Below are 19,216 nucleotides of genomic sequence, written 5' to 3' on the forward strand. Positions count from 1 at the left end.
TCCCTCAAATTTCACACTATAATAATGCCACAATAAATAATTTGTGTTTTGGTGCAAAACTGATTATCTCCTTAGGACAAACCTCCAGACTGAAATTGCCAGGTCAGTTAAAATTGACCCAAGTTTGATATCTTGTGTCAATTTACACTTCCATTATCACATATCTTTATTATCACAAAATCTTTAAAAAATTTTTTTCACCTTATATATCTGAGAATCAAAAACTCATTGCATCAATTTGCCTACAGGTTAATAAGAAAGTTAAACTTCTTTTCATGTCTACTGGCCATGTGTATGTCATCTTCTATGCATGAGGCCACCTGGATGGAGATGCAGTAGGAAGTGGGGGACTACTAGGAGCAATGCTCGGCACTGAGGGCAAGGACAGACATGTGCAAGCCCAAGGGTAACATTCTGGAGAGGGAAGCCTTTCAGAGCCTCAGGAAGTCAGGATGTGAGATCCCTTTATTCTGATGGAACTTCATCTAATGAAACAGGAACCTGCAGTCTGATCTGCAGATCTAAGGCACTGAACACGCAGCCAAGGAAATAGAAAGGGGGTTCAAGGGCAAAGAACGGTTACAGAAAGATTGCCCTTCACTCAAAGATGCATCAGCAAGAAGATAAGAATTGAGAGGCTTATGGAAAAAGTACACAGGGAAGACTGTCCTGAGATTTCAGGAGTAGGACTCTGAAAAGAATTTCTTACGAGAGAACAGAAGAAAATGTTAGAAAGTCACTTGGCATTCTCATAGGCTATAAGAAGACACTACATTCTCTATGAAAATAGGAGTCAAAAAGTCTTAACTTTTTCCTTTGTGTGTATGTGTGTGTGCTATTAAAAAATTATTGGTATGTATTACTTTTTTTTTTTTTACATACTTTGGCCTAGTGGTTTGCTCTACTTTCTTCAATATAAGTCTGAATTTTGCAATAAGGAGTTCGTGATCTGAGCCACAGTCAGCTCCTGATTTTTGCTGATTGTATAGAGCTTCTCCATTTTTGGCTGCAAAGAATATAAATAATCTGATCTGGGTATTGACCATCTGGTGATGTTCATGTGTAGAGTCATCTCTTGCGTTGTTGGTAGAGGGTGTTTGCTATGACCAGTGTGTTCTCTTGACAAAACTCTGTTAGCCTTTGCCCTGCTTCATTCTGTACTCCAAAACCAAACTTGCCTACTACCCCAGGTATCTTCCTATTTTTGCATTCCAATACCCTATGATGAAAAGGACATCTTTTTTTGGTGTTAGTTCTAGAAGGTCTTATAGATCTTCATAGAACTGTTCAACTTCAGCTTCTTTGGCATTAGTGGTTGGGGCATAGACTTGCATTACTGTAAAACTGAATGGTTTGCCTGGGAAAGAAACAGAGATCATTCTGTCATTTTTGAGACTGCATCCAAGTACTGCTTTTCAGACTCTTTTGTTGACTATGAGGACTACTCCATTTCTTCTCAGGGATTCTTGCCCACAGTAGTAGATATAATGGTCCTCTGAATTAAATTCATCCATTCCTGTCCATTTTAGTTCACCGATTCCAAAAATGTCAGTGTTCACTCATGTCATCTCCTGTTTGATCACTTCCAATTTACTTTGATTCTGGTCCTAACAGTCCATGTTCCTATGCAATATTGTTCTTTACAGCATTGGACTTTACTTTCACCATCAGACACATCCATAACTGGGTGCTGTTTCCACTTTGACCAAGCCTCTTATTCCTTCTGAAGCTATATCTCTGCTCTTCTTCAGTAGCATATTGGGCACCTACCAACCTGGGGAGTTCATTTTTCAGTGTCATATCTTTTTGCCTTTTCATACTGTTCATATAGTTCTCAAGGCACGAATGCTGAAGTGGTTTGCCACTCCCTTCTCCAGTGGACCCCCTGATGCAAAGAGCCCATTCATTAGAAAAGGCCCTGATATTGGGAAAGATTGAAGGCAGGAGGAGAAGGGGATAACAGAAGACAAGATGGTTGGATTGCATCACCGACTCAATGGACGTGAGTTTGAGCGAGCTCTGGGAGATAGTGAAGGACAGGGAAGCCTGGCATGCTGCAGTCCATGAAGTCACGACTGAGCAACTGAACAACAACAACAATTACTTTTTTGATCAAGAAAACATTCAAAAATCACTATATACAGTGCTCTATTAGTAACATGACCACAATTACATAAAACTATTGACAATATCAACATAAAAATATGTCAAAGAAAATTCTGTTCATTGTTGTTTAGTCCCTCGGTTGTGCCCGACTCTTTTTCGAGCCCATGGACTGTTAGCCCAGCCTGCCAGGCTCCTCTGTCCATGGAATTTCCCAGGCAAGAATACTGGAGTTGGCTGTCATTTTGAAAATCTGCCTAATGTTAGTTTTTTCTGTGATATCATAGGTGATTCTCTTCTATCCATCTTTTTTTCTGTATTTTCCAGATTTTCTAATGAACATGTACTACTGTTATAACAGGGGTGGTAGTGATGCTTTACCTTAAATAAATTCTTTGCTTAGCATGTTATTGAGCTAACTACTTACATCCACAATCAAATCTTCAGCCTTTAGTTCAGCTTCTAGCTCTACATCACTGGGTTTAGCACTAGCGATCTCTTTCGGAAGGTGTTCGTAGTTTTCCTGGAAAAGACAAGGCTCCTCATTTAGAACTCCAGTTCTTCATCCTACTTTGTGCCACCAAGAGGGTTCTTTTCTAAAAATGGCACTTTACCAAGAAATGTAGATAGAGATTTCCCTAACAAATATATACCCATGCTACCTTTTAATCAAATCACAATAGTGTGGTTTTCATAATGGAATTTCACATTGAAAAAAATGAGGCATTAACCTATTAGTAAAACAAGAAGTAAAGTGTGACCTAAGGAAGTATTGTGAGGCGGGGTGTGGTTATCAGTATAGCTTGTGTTACAGGTTTTTTGACAAAGATAAGACCCTTCAACCAGCAGGAGAGAGAACTAATGCCTGGACTAAGGAAGGCAGGCAAGCACTGTGGGAGAAAGTGATAAACCTTGAAAAAAGGAAGCAGTTAAACAGCAGGTCCTTAGAGTCTCAGAGAAGCTCATACAGAGGCCTTATTTTGAGGCCCCTTTTCCATTACATTCATTTTCTGGTCTTTGGATCTAGATAAAATTTGAGGCCCCTTCTCACTTTCGAGTTGAGAAAGTAAAGGTTTGGAGTAAATAAGTCTTGACTTTGAATCCTAGCTCACTAAGTGTGCTTCTGTAGGCAAGTTATTGAATCTCTCCCAAGCTTCACTTTGTCTGCAAGATAGGTCTCAAGAGATTGATGTGAAGATTAAATGAGACATATTAATATAAAGGGCTTAGAATACAGCTGTGGTATTGTGGTGGGTATGGTTTCCTCTTGTGAGGACAGAGGACCTTTCAACTTACCTTTTCAATTTTTTTTCCCCGGGGCTGAGTCTCACCCACAAACTTGTATAGATTACGGGATTCAATTTTCTTTAAAATCGTTCGTGCATCATCCAGATTGGGATCAGTGGAGTATAAGATCTCCAGAAAAATGTTATCTGCCAAGTTGATGAAATTTCAGTTATATTAAAATGAAAAAAAAACAAACAAACAAAACCCAAGATTTAAAGAGACTCATACATTGCTATACTTCCGAAATGATTTCAGCGGACTTTTGGACTCAGAGGGAGAGGGAGAGGGTGGGATGATTTGGGAGAGTGGCATTGAAACATGTATACTATCATGTAAGAATCGAATCACCAGTCTATGTCCGATGCAGGATACAGCATGCTTGGGGCTGGTGCACGGGGATGACCCAGAGGGATGTTGTGGGGCAGGGAGGTGGGAGGGGGGGTTGATGTTTGGGATCACATGTACACCCGTGGTGGATTCATGTCAATGTATGGCAAAACCAATACAGTATTGTAAAGTAAAATAAAGTAAAAATAAAAATTTTTTAAAAATAAAAAACAAAAAAAAATAAGAGACTCATACATTGCTGTACTTCTGAAATGATTTCAAGCAGAGGTTTACAAACATAGATACACTATGATTATAAAGATGTGAAAAAACTTTTGTAAAAAGTGCTCCAATCAGTGTCTTGGATTTGTTTCAAGATAACCTAATGAGTGGGAAAAGGGAGCGATGAGGTAAGACTGCACTGGAGATGATGACTTGAGACTGAGTTTGGGGTACAAAAGGGTACATTAGTTTATTGATTTTTTTTTTAAGAGAATGAAACTTAAGGAATTACAAAATTATGTCTGAGATCTGCTTCAAAATGGCTGAGGGTCTGATGGGGTGAAGGGATGAAATAAAACTGCCATGCTACTTATTGCAGCTAAATCATGAAACTAAGTGATGTAAACTTCCTTAATAAAAAGTTTTTAAGGGAGTTCCCTGAAGGTACAGTAGTTAGGACTCAGTACTTTCATTGCTGGGGCTTGGGTTCGATCCCTGGTAGGGGAACTAAGATCCTGCAAAGAAAGGCACAGTCAAAAAAAAGAAAAAGCATTTAAAGGTTTCATTCCATGATGATAGAAGGTAGCTTAATTTCCTTCTTCCTTTTCTTCAAACTTTTTATTCAGAAATTTCAAAATAAAATACCCTTCACCAAAATTTATCAACTGTTTTGTTTCAACATATGCCAACACTCTCTGTATGTGTGCACATATAAATTTTGAGGAAACATTTGAAAATTACAGATAGCAAGACTCTTGACTCCTAAATATTTCAGCGTATACCTCCCAAAAACAAGAACATTCTCGAACTCAATCACAATCATGTCAAGAAATTTAACACTGATATAAAGATATCTGACATACAATCTGTACTTGAATTTAAGTGTTGCAATAATGCAATTTACAAATTTTTGTTGCTGGATAGAGATACCAATCAAAGATGACGGAGGACATTAGTTGTCGTGTTTTCTAGGATCCTCCCATCTAGAACTAGGTAATTCCGACTTCTTTCATGATGCTGACAATTTGGAAAAGTTCACGCGGTCATTTTGTAAAATGTCCAGACTGTGAACTTGTTTGTTGTTTCTTTACCACTAGATTCAAGGAAAACACTGTTATGAAGAACATGATACAAGTGTTATAACATCTAAGAGCACCACATGAGCTTGGCTCAGTGCATCACATCATGTGTCACAAAATGGGCTTTGTTAACAAGTTTCAAAAGTCGGTTAGGGTAATAATCCTCAGGTTTTTCTCTGTTATAAATGAATCTTTCTGCAAGGTGATATTTTCAGAGGGTCTGATTATCCCAGTAAGTTTTCAACCAATGGTTTAGCATTCATTCATTATCCTTGATTGAATCAACCATTGCATTCTGCAAAGTGAATTTTATTAAAATGCCCTTTCTTGGCAAAATATTAGCAGCCTATGTCATTCATGTCACCTACATGTATATGTATGTTCTTCCCTCTTAATCTGTGGTTAATAGACTCCTTACCCTCTCAGTAATGTTATTGAAAACCATTTTTTAAAAGCAGGTTCATTTTGTTCATTTTTCACTGTGCTGGGTCTTTCTTGCTATGCATGGGCTTTCTCTATCTGCGGTGCTTGTGCTTCTCCTGCGGCGGCTTCTCTTGCTGCAGAGCAAGGGCTCTAGTGCCCATGGGCTTCAACAGTTGTGGCTCACGGACTTAGCTGCCCCACAGCATGGAGAATCCTGCCGGACCAGGTATTGAACCCGTGGCCCCTACATTGGCAGGAGGATTCTTAATCACTGGACTACCAGGGAAGTCTGGTTTTCATTGTTTCTTTACATATTATATTCAGTTCGAAAAACAAAACAACTTTAATATAATAAGACCACACTTTCCTAATCCATGCTTTAATCTACCCTATTCCCAGCTAAATTAGGGAAATGCTTTCCCCCATGACAGAATCTCACTTCTTGAAGGCCTATCTAATCTCTGAGGTTCATCTCAAAAAGCGCCTAATTATGAAACCTTCCCCAGTGCATCCAAATCAGAGATGTAATTCCTTCTTCCCTCGAACCCCAAAGAACTTGACTGATACTCTTCTTATGCCTTTCATCTTATTCTACTAGGTACAGGTTTTGGGGTGGACTGACGTTTCCATTGGCCGAGTGGGCAGAAGAGGGATTAATGGGTCACAGGATACATATATGTTTAAAAGAAAATGCTCAACTTTTTCCAAGTGGCTGTACCATCTGCATTCCCACTGGCCGTGTATGAGAGTTCTATTTGTTCCACATACATGTTTTCAGAAAACAGTCATGTACAAAAGTAAAGGGAAACTGTTTGTCTATTAAACTGAATGATTAAAGAGTATAAACATTACTAAAGAGTATAAACATTCAACTTGGGAGTTAGAAAACTTGATTTGAGCTCAGGTTTGCCATTTATTAGGATAAGTTGCTTTCTTTCACTTGGCCTTAGTTTCCTCATCTGAGGAGTTTTAAGCAGATGATCTCTAAGGTTCTTTTGAATTTAACATTCTAAGGCCCTAATTTAATTAAGGGATTTGGGGGTAAGGTCTTGCAAGGGAAGGGAAGAAAGGGGTGAGATCCACCTATTGCTTAGGAATATTGCAGAATAAAGACCAAGCTAAGAAAATGACTACCTAAGACAGTGGTCGTAACATTTGCAATGCTTATGATAGTTGCATCCAGATAAGCTGAAACATCCATCAGAAATAGGAATTTAGGAAGCAGAGAGAACAGATAAACAAACAGTGGCATATTCATACAATGGACTACTACTCAGCAATAAAAGGGAATGAATTACTGATACATGCAATCTGGATAAACCTCAATGCTAAATGAAAGAAGCCTTATGCAGAAGAATATATACTGTATGATTCCTGATATAAAACTCTAGGACAGGTAATAGCGGTTGCTTCTAGAGATGAGGTAGGAACAGGTATTGTCTGGGATGGAGCATGAAGGAACTTTCTAAGGAGAAGATAATGTTCTGTGTCCTGCATTTGTCCAGCAAATGTTAACCTTACAATTTTTATGAACATATAAGTTGCATGTAATTTTGCATAAAAAGAAAAAAAATCTATAAGTTACTGAACTTTAGTTAATCTGCATGCTGCAGGAATTAGGGTATACTGATGTCTGAAATTTACTTTCAAATGTCAAGCTTTAGATAGATTAATAAATGGATAGAGGGATTGTAAATAATAAATATGTGATAAAGCAAGTCCAGTAAATTCTAGAATTTAGGTATATAGGTTTTAACTGTAAAATTCTTTTAAAATTGCTGTTTATTTTCAACACTTGTCCCTAAAACATGAAAAAAATTCTAAAAATTTTGAAAATAAGAAGTGAAGATTTTTAAAATAAAGATGAGTTGCTTTTGGAATTGCAACAAAAGAAAGGAAGGCTCACGGTATCCTATTCCTTCAAGGTCGTGTTATTATTAAGGACAATAAGGATTATATGACTGCTCAGAATAACACGCAAGAAAAGTAAGATGATTCCTGGCTCAAATGACAAAAGTGGAAAGGCAGTATGCTTATTCTCCTATATTCTGACAGGTAAAGCATAAAAATGTGACCTAATTTCTTTTCTGGGATTTTTGGCATTGTGACAACATCCAAGCAAGTGATCAGTGAACTCATCTCACCTAACAGGGTAAAAGCCAGTTTCAGTGTTCTAGTCACCACGTTCATGGTGAGCGAGAGCTACGTATAGACACGTGCAGTTATGACCTCATTAAGATGTATGATATTTGACAGTTTGTTAGTTAAACCAAAAGTGTATACAATCCAAAACTCATTTTTGTTTTTAACTGAAAACATAATTTAAATGTAACATATTGTTATAGGATAAATGGTTAGGATTGGTCTCTGAGGAAGACTGAAGATTTTTTTAAATACAGCATCATTTGCTTCAGTATGAGCAAAAGTTTAAAAATAACTATCTGCAGTGGCTTAAATTCTCTTATCTTTTTTCATTTCCAGCCATGGAGAAGGTAATGGCACACCACTCCAGTACTCTTGCCTGGAAAATCCCATGGATGGAGGAGCCTGGTAGGCTGCAGTCCATGGGGTCGCTAAGAGTCGGATATGACTGAGCGACTTCACTTTCACTTTCATGCATTGGAGAAGGAAATGGCAACCCACTCCAGTGTTCTTGCCTGGAGAATCCCAGGGACGGGGGAGCCTGGTGGGCTGCTGTCTATGGGGTCGCACAGAGTCGGACACGACTGAAGCGACTTAGCAGCAGCAGCAGCAATGGAACACCAGTGTACCTACTATGGTATTATTAAAACAAAACACAGAAACAATTCAAATACATTATCTCCTATAAGTAACTCTGTCATCAATCCAACCCAGATGAATTAACAAGAAAAAAGTAAACTCACTTGTCACATTATAAACTACAAATATTGATGGACACAGTGTTCTCAGTTTATAGACATTTGATACACAGAATCACCATTTCACTTCTTACCTATAGTTTAGGTACGATTGGAAAGTGCCTAAAAAGTTACAAGTGTAATGAGGACTCTATTAATCGCCTGAAGGTAAAAGTGTTAGTTGCTCAGTGGTGTCTGACTCTTTTCCATCCCATGGACTGGAGCCCACTAGGCTCCTCTGTCCACGGAATTCTCCAGGCAAGAATACTGGAGTGGGTAGCCATTCCCTTCTTGAAGGTATCTTCCCAACCTAGGGACTGAACCTGAGTCTCCTGCATTGCAGGCAGAGTCTTTGCCATGTGAGCCACCAAGGAAGCCCTTATATTAACTGCCTGCTGCTGCTGCTGCTAAGTCGCTTCAGTCGTGTCCGACCCTGTGCGACCCCATAGACAGCAGCCCACCAGGCTCCCCTGTCCCTGGGAGTCTCCAGGCAAGAACACTGGAGTGGGTTGCCATTTCCTTCTCCAATGCATGAAAGTGAAAAGTCAAAGTGAAGTCACTCAGTCATGTCTGACTCTTAGCGACCCCATGGACTGCAGCCTACCAGGCTCCTCCGTCCATGGGATTTTCCAGGCAAGAGTACTGGAGTGGGCTGCCACTGCCTACATCTGTATAAAAAAATTTAGCAATGATGGAACAGGAAGCTGATCTTGGTTGTGTGTGAGGCCACTCAGCTTCTGCCATTCTCTCGTTTCAGAAACTCCAGGCTTCTCACTGATTCTATCACTTTGTTTTTAGGTAAGCAGAGTCAGTTTCAGGATTTGCAACTAAGAACTCTTAACTGGTATATACTTTTTGGTTTACATCTTTTGCTTTACTGATCTTAAACTTTCCCACATTAAAGAATCAGTTGTGACACCTCACCCCTCTTCCTTCCCACCCTAAGCTGCAGAGTTTGTTTCTGCTGAAGTGCACAGAAAAGTCTTTGGCATCCTGTTTTGCAACAAAAATTATGTTAAATGAGCAAGTCAGCTTTTCGGTATTGGTCTGGTTTTATGAAAGTATAATTATGTATTATAAAAGTGTAAGTCGTGTCCCACTCTTTGCAACCCCATGGACTATACAGACCATGGAATTCTGCAGGCCAGAATACAGGAGTGGGTAGCTGGTCCCTTTTCCAGGGGATCTTCCCAACCCAGGGATCAAACCCATATCTCCCACATTGCAGGAGGATTCTTTACCAACTGAGCCACCAGGGAAGCCCAATTGTATTAGAAGTTAAAAATAATTAATATTGAGCACTTAGGCTACCCTGGTAGCTCAGCTGGTAAAGAATCCACCTGCAATGCAGGAGACCCCAGTTAGATCCCTGGGTCAGGAAGATCCCCCAGAGAAGGGATAGGCTACCCACTCCAGTATTCTTGGGCTTCCCTGGTGGCTCAGTCAGTAAAGAATCTGCCTGCAATGTTGGAGACCTGGGTTTAATCCCTGGATTGGGAAGATCCTCTGGAGGAGGACATGGCAACTCACTCCAGTATTCTTGCCTGGAGATTCCCCATGGACAGAGGAGCCTGGCGGGCTGCAGTCCATGGGGCTACAAAGAGTCTGACAAGACTGAGCGACTAAGCACAGCACAGCACTTGTGCCAAGTACTATTCCAAGTGCTACATGCTTCACTGCAGCATCACAACTAAACTACATGCTAGGTATCATTACTCCCACTGCAGATGAGGAAACAATTCAGAGAGGTTAAGTAACTTTATCAAGGTTATCTTGTTAGTACAAAGCAGAGATAAAACTCAAATCCAATAGTATACAATCACTTCAGAAGCTAAATACATTGGAATGTTTGGAAAATAACCCATCTGCAATCCAGGGAAAGTTTACACGGTTTCTGAGATGGACCACCTATGTTACCTTCTACTTCTTACCTGTCAGCTTAGTGAAGGCTTCCATGTCATCAATTGCTGTAGAAATGCGATACTTTCTTCCTGCAGAACCTGTTATCTCTATGTAATCGTCTGCTTTGAGGAAGGCATCTGTAATCCTAAAGATCATTTTATAAACATTTATGAGGACATTTGAATATTTGCTTTATGCTTTACTTAAAATTTAGGAAACCTCTCTACTTTTAAGAAACAAAATCTTGAGACACAATGTTCTAAAGGCAACTGCTTTGCAGACTTATAGAGAACAAACTAGTGGTGATCAGTAGGCAGCGGGACGGGGGCAGGTGAGGGAGCAAGAGGTATAACTACTAGGTATAAAATAAGCTACAAAGATACACTGTACAATGGGGAATGTAGTCAGTATTTTATGATAGCTATAATGGAATATAATCTTTAAAAATTGTGAATCACAGTATTATACACCTGCAACTTACAATTAAAACAAACAAACAAAAAAAGACAACTGCATCTCAACCATGCTAAGTAAGTCCACGATGATTTGTGGACTGTAATATTTACTGTGCTCCAGGCATTATTACAAAGCTTTAGATACATCATCTTATTTAATCTTTCTATCAGTAACACAGGTATAATCAACCTATATTATATAGACATAGAAATTACGTAATTTTCATTTAATAGAAGCAGTAGCAGACTGTTCCTAGATCTCTCTCAGTCTCTGCATTGAAAACAAACAAACAAAAAAAACCTCTTACCAAAGTAACAGCCATACAAATAGGAGAAAGGATTCTAACTAGTCTGCTCATGACAAAAGATGAAGAAAAAAGTAGAAAAGTAAATTTTCTCAACACAAATGTAAACATGAACAGTAAAAGCTTAAAAGAGATCCATTTAAAACTATTTTAGGGTCACAGAATTAACTTGACTAATACCCCACTTTTGGAAATTCCTCATGAGGTCTCTGAGTCACTTAGGGACCTAGCTGTACTTTTCTGCTTTGGTTCTGACTGGATCAGGGGGAAGTAAAATTTCTGTAGCGGTGGTTTAGTCACTCAGTTGTGTCTGACTCTTGCGACCCCATGGACTGTTGCCCACCAGGCTCCTCTGTCCATGGGATTCTCCAGGCCAGAATACTGGAGTGGGTTGCCGTTTCCCTCTCTAGGGGATCTTCCTGACCTAGGAATTGAGTCTGGGTATCTTGCATTGCAGGCAGATTCTTCACTGACTGAGCTACGAGGAAAGCCCAAAATTCCTGTAGGTTTTACTGTTTTCTACTAATGTTGATAATTGACAGGGTAGGGAGAGACATTAATCTTCAAAATTCATTTTTGTCATTAATTTCAGAGTGTCAATTATCCACATCTCATTTCTCACCTCGATGATTAATATCTGGTACCTAAGTGACCACCTGTGTGGAGACCCAAGCCATCCCAGGGTGGCCTCTTCCTGTCAAGCCTAAACCCCTTCTTCTGCTTGAGTGTATCCTCTTTAACACTCACCTCCTCACCTCTAAATTCACTTTATGCTAGTTTTTGTTTTGTTTAAGGGAACCATTTTAGATTTGTTCACTTAAACTTTACTTGAATTTATTTAGAAATCTCAACTTGACCCAAGTATGATATTCTGGTAAAAATCATGGAAAATTTTATAGGAAAATAACAATCAAATTTCTTACATTGTATCAATGATGTTGCCAACTTTGTGTTGATAAGCTCTGCGGTGCAAACAGTTGCGTGTATGGAACATGTCATACAGGTTTCCAACCTCCTGCAGAAAGAGGTGAAACAAACATTACGGCAGGATCAGATTAGGTTCCCTTGTTAGTAGACAGCATATAAGTCAAGAAAAAGGGTTGGTGGCATAGAAGAAGACTCTTCACAGGTAAAATTCATCAAAACCCCTGAGACTCCCAAGAAAGAGCAAGGAAGACTCATACTACTACTAATCTGCAACTTTTATTCTTACTAAACCAAAATCTACTGAGCATCTTAACTCTGTGATGCATTCTGTTTTAGGCATCTTAAATATATTTTTAAAATTTCCCAATAATTCTAGAAATTAGGTATTATTCTTCTTCTAGTCTTCATTCTGAAAAGAAAGACTTTGTATAGTATAATACTGTTATATTCTTTAGTTACATGACTAACCTAGCAGGGAATTAATGATTATAGGATTATAACTACTATGAAACACACAATATAGTGATTAAGGACAAGACTCAAACCAAACTTCCTAGATTGAAACTCCAGTTTTGCCATTAACTGTATGCCTTCTTTATGCTTCAATTTGCTTATCTGTTACATGGGAACATAACAGTATCTATCTTACAGGATTGTGAAGATTGAGTTAATCTTCTAAAGCACTTAAAACAATGCTGAGAACAAGACTCAGTAAATGTCTACTGTAGACAATAGACCATACAGGAGGAGTGAAAAGAGCTTTAAAACACTTAAAAATGCTAAGCATGAAGTAAAGAGATAGACAATTTACCAGGGAGTGATTTTTCCAAATTACTGAAAGGGTATTTCTAGACTTCAAGCTAAGAATCACACCTTCCTTATTGTCCTCTGACATAGCTTACCTTTTCTCTAGTACAAATATGCTTCATATTATCTACTTCACAGACACGGGCAAACTTAAGAAAGCGCTTGTAATCAAAGCTATTTTGGATTCCAAGATGATGGCAGTCCCTGGAGAGATTCCCAAGCAGAGAGATGAAATTTTTCAGCAAAGGAAACCGTACCTTAAATATCAATACTAAATTTATATAAGGGTTTTATTTTGCTTGCTTATTTACTTAAATAAAAATTGTATCTATTTAAAGTATACAAGATTTTTAATCAATTTTTCTGAAGTGTTCAGTGCATACCTGGCAAAATAATCCCATTTGTCCACATCAATGCCATTTCTTTTATTGGCCACTATCTCATAAAGGAAGCTTTTTTCTTTAGGACGCCCTTTATAGAGCCACTGGAAGAGAAGAAAACCCACTGAAAGTTATAGAATAGGAGATAAATCTATTTATAAGCAAAGCAAGTATATTAACCTGAAAATTATAATTCAAAATTATTTGAATGGGAACGTTAGGTAAGTGAGAAAGTTCTACTCTTTTTTCCTTCACTTAATTCCCAAATTAGTAGAAAAGGGAAAGAAATCCTAGAAATGCTAAAATATGATATCCTGTTAATATAAACCTAGTGCCTTTGGAAGGATCCTAACTCTATTACACTTAGACAACCAATAAGCTTTCCTGTTTTCTTGGTTTAAAAGATTTTTTAAAATATTAAGATCTATTTATAAACTAGTAAAAATGTTCCTTATATTCGAATGCTTAAATTCAGGAGTGAAAATTCTTGGAGCTCTGTTGTTTTTTTCTGGCTGTGCTGAGTATCCTGGGGATCCTAGTTCCCCAACCAGGGATGGAACCTGGGCCCTCAGCAGTGAAAGCACCAGAGTCCCAACCACTGGACCACCAGGGAATTCCTAGGAACTCTGTTTTTTGGAAATAGGATATTTGCTATAAAATCCTCCTATTTATCTTATACCTTACAAGTAGATTTGTGTATTTTAAGGAAAAAAAGATTAAAAAACACAAAGGGGAATTCTTTTTCCTAATTAAAAGAAAAAAGACCAAAAAGGAAACAAACATACTTCCCTCTGAACTAATTCAACTTTTTCTAGGTCTTCACATATCTAAATAATCCAAACATTAATTTTAATGGGTAAATAAGACACATACTTTCAGAACTAAGTTACTTTAGGCTTCTATATAAAATTCTGCATACATATTCATTAAAAATATTAATATGTGTATTTTAATTTTGGGGGATAACTTCTAAAGAACTCAGTTAAGAGCTGAAAGAACTATATAAGCCTTTTATTGCACTAAACAGTAGAAATGTATCACATATTTTATCATTTAGTCTCCTAAAATAGCAAAATGTCACCCCTTCATATACAGATCTGAAGGAACCAAGAAAAGACTAGATGAAAGGAACCAGTCAGTTCAAATTAGGCTGTACACAAACTTACCTTTGAAGGATCTTTGATGGGTGATTCAAGTGGTCCTGTAATTTGTTCCTTGATAAACACAATATCTTCCTCAGGGATGAGACCATAGTGTTTCATGACATCTTGGAGTCCGTTAGAATTGATGAGGTGCTCAAACATCATAACTGAGCCCTGCTCATGCTAGGAAAAGTCAGCAGTATGGTCTGTTACAGACTCTAGTCCATCAGGGACCCCTGATTATTCAAATTACTCTTGGCTCCCTGGTAATTCAGAGATAAAGTTCTAATGCACATTAATGATCTAGTTTTCAACTACAGTCTTACAGATATTTTAAAACATCTGTCAAATTTGTCTACATTCTACCAGTCTACAAAACTTTATAATCCAAGTGCATCATTATTTGATAAATATATTTAATGAGATATAATCATTTATAATATGTATATATTATAGAGCACAGCTGAATATTACCAGATTGTAAGGATAGAATACCTTTTCATTTGTTTGTTTTTGGTGAGCTTCATGGTTTGCAGAATCTTAGTTACCTGACCAGAGATCAAACATAGGCCCTTGCAGGGCAAGTGCCAAGTCCTAACCACTGGACTGCCAGGAAATTCCCAGTAGAATACCATTTTAATGAATATTACTCTAAAATTTAGTTCTATAGTATCATCAGCTTTGGGATTTGTGAAGCTACAAGTTCTATTAGCATTTCCATAGTGGTGAAAAGAGGTAATTGCAAACTTGGGAGCAAAAAAAAAAAAAAGGTGGCGGGATGTTCCAGAAATCTGAAGTCAAAATCTGAGCTGGAATCTCAAACTATAGACTCATTTTACTCATAGTGTCTGGTCAGTCATTTGTAATCATTATAAAGAACAAAGGGCCCCCTGGAGGGCCTTTGCTTTTCTAAGAACTGTGATAGGACAGATCTTTGCTAAGAACTGCTCTATCACAGTTCTTAGCAAAAACAAACTCAAGAAAGATGAAAACACAACCCTGAATGGTCCTATATCAATTTTTTATTTTTAACTGAATCAAGGTACATAATAATTATATAGAGGAAAAAGAGTAAGTTCATAGTGGGGAACTTTGGCAGCCATTGCCTTAATCAAATGATTTAAGTTAACATTACCAGTAACGGCTTTAGACTTCATGTGCCTCTGATGGAACACACTAAGGTCACTACGTGGCATTTTGTCAAAAATAGATAGTCTGACAGTATGAGAAAACTGAAAACCAAAACTCAAATTGAGGAACATTCCACAAAATAACTTGCTTGTATACTTCAAAAGAAGACAAGGTCATGAAAGACAGGATTGAAGAATTGTTGTAGGTCAAAAGAAACTAATGAGAAATGACAACCAAGTTGTAATGTATGGATGAATTAGGACCAAAAAAGGTTTTCTTCCCGCTTTTCTATGGATAGCTGATGAAATTTGAAAGTCTGTAAGTCAGATTAATAGTATTATATCAATATTAATATTGTATTATATATACAATTATAGGTATTATGTATGTGTATATGTATGTATAATGTATTATGTATACAATAACAATATTGTATCCTGATTTTGATAAATGTACTAAGGTTATGTAAGAGAATGTTCTTATTTTTAGGAAATACCCACTGAGGCATATAGGAATAAAGGAGCATTCCTACAACATACTTTAAAATGGATCAGAAAAAAATTTATACACACAGAAAACTTGAAGTTTCACAAAGATAGCACAGACAATAATGACTAAAATTATAAGCAGCTTAGGAGTAAACACAACAAAAGATATATAAAATCTTTATGGAGAAAATTACAACATTTATAATAGAAGAACAAAAGGCCAAAGATACCTAATAAAAGAACAAGGTGTGGACAGCTGTCCTATCAACTATCAAGACTTACTCTAAAGTAGTGACAGCTATGAAAGTGTAGAATGGAATAGAATTCAGGAAGATTCATCATATACACAAAGTTCAAAAAATGTTGGGGTTGGTATTATAGAATCAGTGGGGACAGTGTAGAGCATTTATTGCAGATCAGTGGGAAAATTCAATAAATAATTATCCATATTAAAAAAGAAATCAGATTTCTACCATGCTATGCAGAGTAATAAGTTCCCATGAGGTAAGGACTTACATGTGAAAAGCAAAATATTTAAAGAAAAAGACTTGGGAAGGCTAAGTAGAGCCTATTTAAATTGACTCTGCTGGAAAACAACTGTTAACTCTGGATAACTTCCTGACCACCCTAGACAGCATATTAAAAAGCAGAGACATTACTTTGTCAACAAAGGCCCGTCTAGTCAAAGCTATAGTTTTCCCAGAAGTCATGTATGGATGTGAGAATTTGTTAGGGGAAGCACACTGATTGAAACTGCCCACCCTGGCCAGGCACCATAGTAACCATTTGCGTGAGTTGTTTTACAACTAAATGCTAAGGAACATGGAACTAACAAGCCATCGCCAACTGGAAGAGTTCAGGAAAGGTCAAAAGGAGACACCACATGTCCGACCATCTCCCAGAATCGTTCTCTCTGGCATCCATCTTGGCTGAACAAGGCGTACACCACCAGGAAGGACTCTGAGTCAGAATGATTGGCTAAGGACAACTCAGAAACTAATCCCATCACCATAAAACCCTAAGACTGCAAACCATGTGGCAGAGCTGTTCTCCTGGGTTCCCTTACCCTACTGCTCTCCACCCAGGTGCCCTTTCCCAATAAAATCTCTTGCTTTGTGAGCACATGTGTCTCCTCGGACAACTCATTTCCGAGTGTTAGACAAGAGGCCAGTTTCGGCCTTGGAAGGGGTCCCCCTTCCTGCAACAAGTTGGACTATAAAGAAAGCTGAGCCCCAACGAATTGATGCTTTTGAACTATGGTGTTGGAAAAGACTCTTGAGAGTCCCTTGGACTGCAAGGAGATCCAAACAGTCCATACTAAAGGAAATCAGTCCTGAATATTCATTGGAAGGACTGATGCTGAAGCTGAAACTCCAATACTTTGGCTACCTAATGCTAAGAGCTGACTCATTTGAAAAGACCGTGATGCTGGGAAAAGTTTGAAGCCCAGAGAAGAAGGTAACAACAGAAGATGAGATGGTTGGATGGCACCACTGACACAACGGACATGAGTTTGAGTAAACTCTGGGAGCTGGTGATGGACAAGGAGGCCTGGTGCAGTCCATAGGGCTGCAGAGTCCGACAGGACTAAATGGAACTTTACTGGACTTCCTGAAGGTATTGGATTACCACCAAAAGCAGGCAGACGTTAGAGGGAACTAAACACTTGGAAGAGAAACATTCCAGTTCCTGTTTGTTGTGGGCAACATTCCAGTTCTTTTACGGCTTTTAGCCTGAGGGAGGCCCTAGGGCAGCAGAACTGGAAAGAAACTATTCTTTTCACTAGGTGGAAGAACCAGAATACTTCATCAAAATTTTAAATTTTCTTTCTGAAAAGCCACCTTTGTTAAGGAAATGAACTAAGACTTTCCTGGCAGTACAGCGGCTAAGACTGCCTTCCAGTGCAAGGTGTGTGGCCCCGAAGATCGCACAGGCTTTGTGGCCGAAAAACAAATAAAAAAAACACAGAAATCCAAGAAATGGAAGCAATATTATAAAAAATTCAATAAAGACTTTAAAATGGTCCACATTAAAAAAAAAAACTTAAAGAAATGAATTGGTGATTGGTAAGTTTGAGAAAAAAATATCCATAATACATGCATCTGACTATATATATATATTTATTCAAATTGATAATTAAAAGGTAAATATTCAATTTTTTAAAATGGGTAAATGGAAAATCTCTTTACAAAAGATGATTTATCAGTGACAAAGTACAGGAAATGGGAAGTTAACACACCACAGAGAATGCCAAATAAAAAAGGGAAAACCCCACAAAAGACTATTTCACACTCAATAGAAAGAATAACCAAAAATCTAAATGTTGGTAAGGCCAGGGAAGAACAGGTACTCTCATAATGCTGGCAGAGTGTAAAATGGGGAAGGTCTGGTAATTTCTTATAAGGTTAAATATGCATCTACTTGATGACCCAGAAATTCTACTACTAGGTAAGGAGAAATGAACCTAAGACAAATGAAAATATTTTCCACAAAAACTGTGTATAGTAACATGTACAACATCCTTATATTTGTAATAGCCCTAAACGGAAAACAACCCAAATTCTACAAAAGGAGAAAAGATAAACAAATAGTGACTTATTCGTACAATGGGCTATTACTTCAGCAATGAATAGGGACAAAAATTATACTGCAATAATACAAACCGGACAAAATAGTACCTATTATAGGATTCTACTTATATCAAGTCTAGAGACAGGAAAAATGAATCTGTTTATAAAAATTAGAAGGTGATGATGACGGGGAGAGCAGGAACTGACTAGAAAGGGTCACACGGGAATTCTCCAGGAAGATGAAAATACTGCACATCTCAACTTGAGTAGTGGCTGCACGGATGAATACACTTGTCAAAACTCACTGAACTATATAATGATGATCTGGACAACATATTTAAGATGAATTATACCTTTCTAAAAATGAGAGAATAAATAGTGGTTGACATGTAAGAATTGTTCAGTATGTATTGATATCATCTTCTGTTCCAAATACAGTACAGCCAAAAGTGGAAGATGACCTACCTTTACTTCTCAAAAACTGATTCCAGAAAAATGGGTTAGCTACCTGCAAATCTGTAATTAATACAAAGAAAGTGAAAGTGAAGTCGCTCAGTCATGTCCGACTCTTTGCAGCCCCATGGACTGTAGCCTACCAGGCGCCTCTGTCCATGGGATTTTCCAGGCAACAGTACTGGAGTAGATTGCCATTTCCTTCTCCAGGGGATCTTCCCAACCCAGGGATTGAACCCGGGTCTCCCACACTGCAGACAGGCGCTTTACCGACTGAGCCACCAGGGAAGTCCTTAATTATACAAAGAACTTAGTATAGAGCTTACTTTATGGTCA

The 19,216-nt window shown here is 38.0% G+C and overlaps 1 protein-coding gene across 6 annotated transcripts in view; it reads right to left on the reverse strand.

The window, feature by feature from the left end:
- The window catches only part of SAMHD1 (SAM and HD domain containing deoxynucleoside triphosphate triphosphohydrolase 1), a 67,210-nt gene that overhangs the window by 22,201 nt on the left and 25,793 nt on the right, over positions 1–19,216 (reverse strand). For all 6 annotated transcript variants that reach the window (XR_011248259.1, XM_069548523.1, XM_069548521.1 and 3 more), the window contains exons 7-13: positions 14,263–14,421; positions 13,100–13,200; positions 12,812–12,920; positions 11,906–11,997; positions 10,252–10,367; positions 3,400–3,536; positions 2,531–2,626 (exon numbers count right to left, since the gene is read on the reverse strand). Coding sequence is in view for 5 of the 6 variants with exons in the window: in XM_069548523.1 (XP_069404624.1) it covers positions 2,531–2,626; positions 3,400–3,536; positions 10,252–10,367; positions 11,906–11,997; positions 12,812–12,920; positions 13,100–13,200; positions 14,263–14,421 (810 nt within the window). In the remaining variant the exon portion in view is untranslated. The remainder of the gene's footprint in view (positions 1–2,530; positions 2,627–3,399; positions 3,537–10,251; positions 10,368–11,905; positions 11,998–12,811; positions 12,921–13,099; positions 13,201–14,262; positions 14,422–19,216) is intronic.

The sequence above is a fragment of the Ovis canadensis genome, chromosome 13, assembly GCF_042477335.2.
Source record: "Ovis canadensis isolate MfBH-ARS-UI-01 breed Bighorn chromosome 13, ARS-UI_OviCan_v2, whole genome shotgun sequence".
In the NCBI taxonomy this organism is placed as follows: Eukaryota; Metazoa; Chordata; class Mammalia; order Artiodactyla; family Bovidae; genus Ovis; species Ovis canadensis.